At 38.8% G+C, this 4,943-nt stretch overlaps 1 protein-coding gene across 1 annotated transcript; it reads right to left on the bottom strand.

The window, feature by feature from the left end:
* Positions 1 to 309: 309 nt before the first annotated feature.
* LOC138885681 (uncharacterized) lies at positions 310 to 1,496 on the bottom strand. The gene is made up of 3 exons (XM_070166657.1): positions 1,283 to 1,496; positions 890 to 1,188; positions 310 to 459 (listed from the first exon to the last, which is right to left on the bottom strand). The coding sequence occupies exons 1-3, from the start codon at positions 1,494 to 1,496 to the stop codon at positions 310 to 312; spliced, it is 663 nt and encodes a 220-aa protein (XP_070022758.1).
* Positions 1,497 to 4,943: the final 3,447 nt, after the last annotated feature.

Genomic DNA, 4,943 nt, shown 5'->3' with positions numbered 1-4,943 from the left:
CCTCTATTTTAAACTTTTTGATAAGCTTTTTTGCATACTTCTGCTGATGGATCATGGTTCCATTTGGGCTTTGTTTGATCTGTAAGCCTAAGAAGAAGTTAAGCTCACCCATTATACTCATTTTAAACTCACTCCCCATTAATTTTGCAAAATTCTTACTTAGCTTACCAGTGGTGGCCCTAAAGATTATATCTCAACATATATTTGTACCACAAGGAGATCCTTACCTTTTTCCCTTAAGAATAAGGTACTATCAATTTTACCTCTTTTGTACCCATTTTCAAGCAGAAATTTGGACAGTCGTTCATATCATGCTCTTGGATCCTGCTTGAGTCCATAGAGAGCCTTGTCTAATTTGTACACATGCTCAGGACATTCCTTGCTCTCAAACCCTGGAGGTTGTTTCACAAACACTTCTTCTTTCAGGTAACCATTCAGGAAGGCACTTTTGACATCCATCTGATGAAGAACCGTGTGTACTGTAAAGGCTATAAGGAGTCTTATTGCCTCTAGTCTTGCAACTGGAGCAAAAGTCTCATCATAATCTATGCCCTCCTCTTGGCTATAACCTTGGACCACCAGTCTTGCCTTGTTTCTTGTAATTGTACCATCTTCATCAAGTTTGTTTCTGAAGATCCATTTTGTACCAATAACTGATCTGTCCTTGGGTCTTGGAACCAGATGCCAAACTTGATTTCTCTCGAACTGATTGAGTTCATATTTCATTGAATTTACCCAATCTGTATCCTGCAAAGCCTCGACAACATTTTTAGGTTCAATAAGAGATAAAAAGGTATCAAAAGCACACAAATTCTTTAAATGTGATCTAGTTTTGACTCCAGATGTTGGATCAGTGATAATATTCTCAATAGGATGAGAACTTTGATACTTGTGAGGTTACAACCAACTGGTTTTTGCTAGATGTCTCTCCCATGTTCTGTTGCTGAGGAACAGGGTCATGAACAGGTTTTTTTAGAGGGTTTGTTTCAATTCCTCTTCGATCAGTTCCCCCTGTCAGGTTGCCCTGAATGGAAGAACTTGTTTCATTACCTGTTCCTTCTTTTGGTGCCACTTTAACTTGTGCTGAGGCTTCAGTCAAATCCTTTACCAATCCAATGGCTTCATCTTCATGTTCCTGTCTCTTAGAAAGAATGTTAGTTTCATCAAACACTGCATATACACTTTCTTCTGCACACCAAGTTTTTTATGGAACACTTTATATGCCTTTCTATGTGAAGAATATCCCAAGATATTCTCTCATCACTTCTGGGATCAAACTTACTTAGGGAGCCTTTTCCATTATTGTGCACAAAGCACTTGCATCCAAATTCCCTAAGATGGGATATATTTTGTTTTCTCCCTTTAAGTAACTCATAGGGAGTCTTCTCTATAAGAGGTCTAGTCATGCATCTATTGATAATGTAATATGCAGTGTTCACAGCCTTTGCCCAGAAGTTGTGGGGCAGTTTACTAGAAAGAAGCATAGTCCTAGCCATGTATCAAGAGTCCTGTTCTTTCTTTCAACTACTCTATTTTGTTGAGGAGTCCTAGGGGCAGTGAAGTTATGATCTATATCATTCTCAGCACAGAATTCAACAAACTTAGCATTTTCAAATTAAGTTCCATGATCAGACCTAATGGATACAAGTTGATTTCCTAATTGTTTCTGAGTTTCTCTAGCAAAAGCAGTAAACATGTCAAATGCTTCATCTTTAGATGTTAGAAATAGTACCCAGGTAAATCTAGAATAGTCGTCAACAAGTACCATTATATATTTCTTTCCACCTATGCTTATGGTTTTTATTGGACCACAGAGATCTATATGGACCAGTTCCAACGACTTAGTTGTGCTTACCATTTTCTTGCTTTTGAAGGATGATCTTACATGCTTCCCCCTTGCACAGGCCTCACAAAGTTTGTCTTCCTTGAACTTGATGTTAGGTAACCCTATCACCAAGTCCTTAGAGACTAATTTGTTTAGCTGATTTAGACTAGCACGACCAATTTTTTTGTGCCACAGGAGGGGATCATTATCCAACACACTTAGACAGGTGAGTTCATTTTCTGAAAGAGTAGACAAATCTATAATGTAAATATTGTTAACTTTTTTTCCCTGCTAAACAATCTTGTCAGTGGTAAGGTTAATCACAAAGCATTTAATAGAGGTAAATGCTACAAGGTTACCTCTGTTACACAGTTGTGACACACTAATCAGGCTGTATTTGAAGCCATCTATCAAGTAGACATTCTCAGTGGAGTAAGAATTTGTCTTACCTACCTTTCCAACCCCAATAATCTCACCTTTCTTCCCATTTCCAAAGGAGACATTACCTCCCTTTAGGTCCTCAAGTGAAAGGAACTGGTTATTGCTTCCAGTCATATGTTTTGAGCAGCCACTATTCATGTACCATATTTGGCTACTTCCCTTCACTTAGACCTGCAGAAAGAAATCAAGGGTTAGTCTTAGGAACCCAAACTAGTTTGGGTCCCTTTCTATAGGCAAATGGATAAATCAAATTCCTTTTAGCCCACCCAGGCAGCCTATTTTTCTCTTGAACAAAAGCTTTGTTCTTTTGACTGGCCTTTTCTTTTGCATTACATTCATTTTGTAATGGCCAGTCTTGCCACAATGTGTGCAGATTTTGTTCTCAGGAAGAGTGAGGTACTTGCTTTTAGGGTCCCACTTAGGTGCTTGAGTCTCATAGCCAAGTCCTCTTTTGTTGCTACTGTGATGTTCTTGTAGCTAGGAAAGTGCATCAGAAGCATTGTTCCATTTGTAAGTTCTGTCTAGTTCATGTTTTACCTTCCCTAGATCTTCTTTTAAGACATTTATCTGCTCATCCTTCCTGTACAACTCATCCTTCATTTTTCCTAAGTTTTATTCTAGAGTGAGATATGTGTGATCAGCTTTATTCTTACCTGTTCCTAGTTTCAGTTTTAAGTTCTCAGACTTAAGTGTCAAGTTCAAGAACCTAGTTCTTCAACTCAGCATTTTTACTATCACTCTCATTAGCCCTAGACTCTAGATTTTTGCACTTGGCTTTTAGGATCACACATTCCCTAGACAGATCTTCCTTCTCATTATTAATTATCTCAGACTCATCAATGAAGTCTATCAATAGCTCAGACAACCTTTCTTTAGACAAGAATTTAATCTTGTCTTTGAGATGAGGGATACTTACCTCTTGTTCATCATCTGATTCTCCGATGGCCTTAAGTGCTTGTTCATCTCCAGCTTCATTTTCTGAGTCCTCATCTGATGTTTCTCCCCAAGCAGCAACCATAGCCTTTGTTGATCATTTGTTCCTTTTTGGTTGAACCTGTTCCTTCTTCCTGTTCCTTCGTTCAGCCCTTTCCTTCTTCCACTCAATTTCCCATTGAGGACAATTCTTGATCATGTGATCAGTCTGACCATATTTGTATCAGCCCTCGTTGGTCTGTTTCTCAGGAGCCCTTGGTTTGTTGAAGGTTGTACCTCTTGAAGAACCCTTTCCTCTCATCAGGTACTTTTTGAAATCTCTTGTAATCATGGCCATTTCATCATACTCCAGATCTGAACCTTCAACTATTCTGAGAGCCAAACTTCTTTCCTTCTTGGGTGCATCCATTTTCATGGTTTGCCTTCTCAATTCATAGGCAGTGAGGTTTCCAATCAGTTCATCCAGCTTGATGATAGCAATATTCTTTGATTCCTGAATAGCAGTGATTTTGCTTTCCCAAGAGACTGGCAGAACCCTTGTCAAAATCTTCTCAACTTTGTCTTCTTCAAGAATAACCCTTCCAAGAGACTTAAGTTCATTTGTTAGTGTGGTGAACCTTGTATACATCTCCTGGATGGTTTCTCTTTCCTTCATGGTGAAATTCTCATACTGAGAATACAACAATGTTCCTCTGGACCTCTTCACTTGAGGTGTTCCTTCATGGGCCACTTGCAAAGTGTCCCAGATTTCCTTAGCAGCGGTAAAACTTTGAATTCTACTGTACTCGTCTGGAGCCAGTCCACACACAATCCATTTCTTGGCCTTGGCATTCTTCTCCCATTTCTTCAAATCTTCAGCAGTGCTGTCAGCTCTTGTTTTTGGCACATCCACTCTTTCAGCATTCTTCTTTGTGGTTGCTAAAGGACCATCAGTGACTATGTCCCATAGTTCATAGTCTTTTCCTATGATGTGATCCCTCATCCCGTTCTTCCACCAAGAATAGTACTGACCATTAAAAAGTGGAGGCCTAGCAGTGGATTTTCCTTCCCAGTCCCCAGGTGGTGCACTCATTTTGATCTTTTCCTAAGGTGTTAACCTCTTCAAGGATAACCCGCTTTGATACCAATTGATGTTTTAATTGTCAATACCACACAAGAGGAGGAGGGGGGGGGTGATTTGTGTGGTACCCAATTTTCGCTATAGAAGAACCTGGTTCTTCTATATGTTCTAACTACTACTGTTTGTGGAATAATAAGTACATAAAATAAAGAGCACAGAGATTTTTACGTGGAAAACACCTAGCTCAAAAGGTGAAAAAACCACGACCTACTACTCAGTAGGATTTTTCCCAAACTTCCACTAAAATAACTAAGCCAAAACAGCATTTACAAAAACTCTTTGTAAATCTAAGGATTAACTCTAATCCCGTTGTGGCACACAACATCCACTGTTGCGACAACTTCAATTTAGTTGTAACATGAACACTCTAGGTACCTAATACAATTGCTTCTATGAAAGCTGAAAGGTACAACTTTAAACCACCTACTATAATTGAACTAGAATAAAAGATAGACACAATGGAACTGATTCTTCTATCATGTTCAAGTAACTTCAGGAGTGCACACTCAAATCACACATAAATTGCTTGCAAAATTGCCTTGCTCTTTTGCTCTCAATTTTGGTTTAACTTCTACGTATGTGCATTATCTGTAAAAGAGAACAATCACTGCCATTTAATAGGTT

The sequence above is a fragment of the Nicotiana sylvestris genome, chromosome 2, assembly GCF_000393655.2.
Source record: "Nicotiana sylvestris chromosome 2, ASM39365v2, whole genome shotgun sequence".
In the NCBI taxonomy this organism is placed as follows: Eukaryota; Viridiplantae; Streptophyta; class Magnoliopsida; order Solanales; family Solanaceae; genus Nicotiana; species Nicotiana sylvestris.
Note: the sequence above shows the minus strand (reverse complement) of the source record. Positions and strands in the feature narration are given on the sequence as shown.

What these genes read in the sequence shown, in the direction of transcription:
- LOC138885681 (XM_070166657.1), bottom strand. Translation starts at nt 1,496, where the DNA reads ATGGCTAGGACTATGCTTCTTTCTAGTAAACTGCCCCACAACTTCTGG. An exon ending in TAATGGAAAAGGCTCCCTAA is followed by an intron (nt 1,189 to 1,282) that starts GTAAGTTTGATC and finishes CTTGGTGTGCAG; the next exon opens with AAGAAAGTGTATATGCAGTG. An exon ending in AGTTGGTTGTAACCTCACAA is followed by an intron (nt 460 to 889) that starts GTATCAAAGTTC and finishes GTTCTTCATCAG; the next exon opens with ATGGATGTCAAAAGTGCCTT.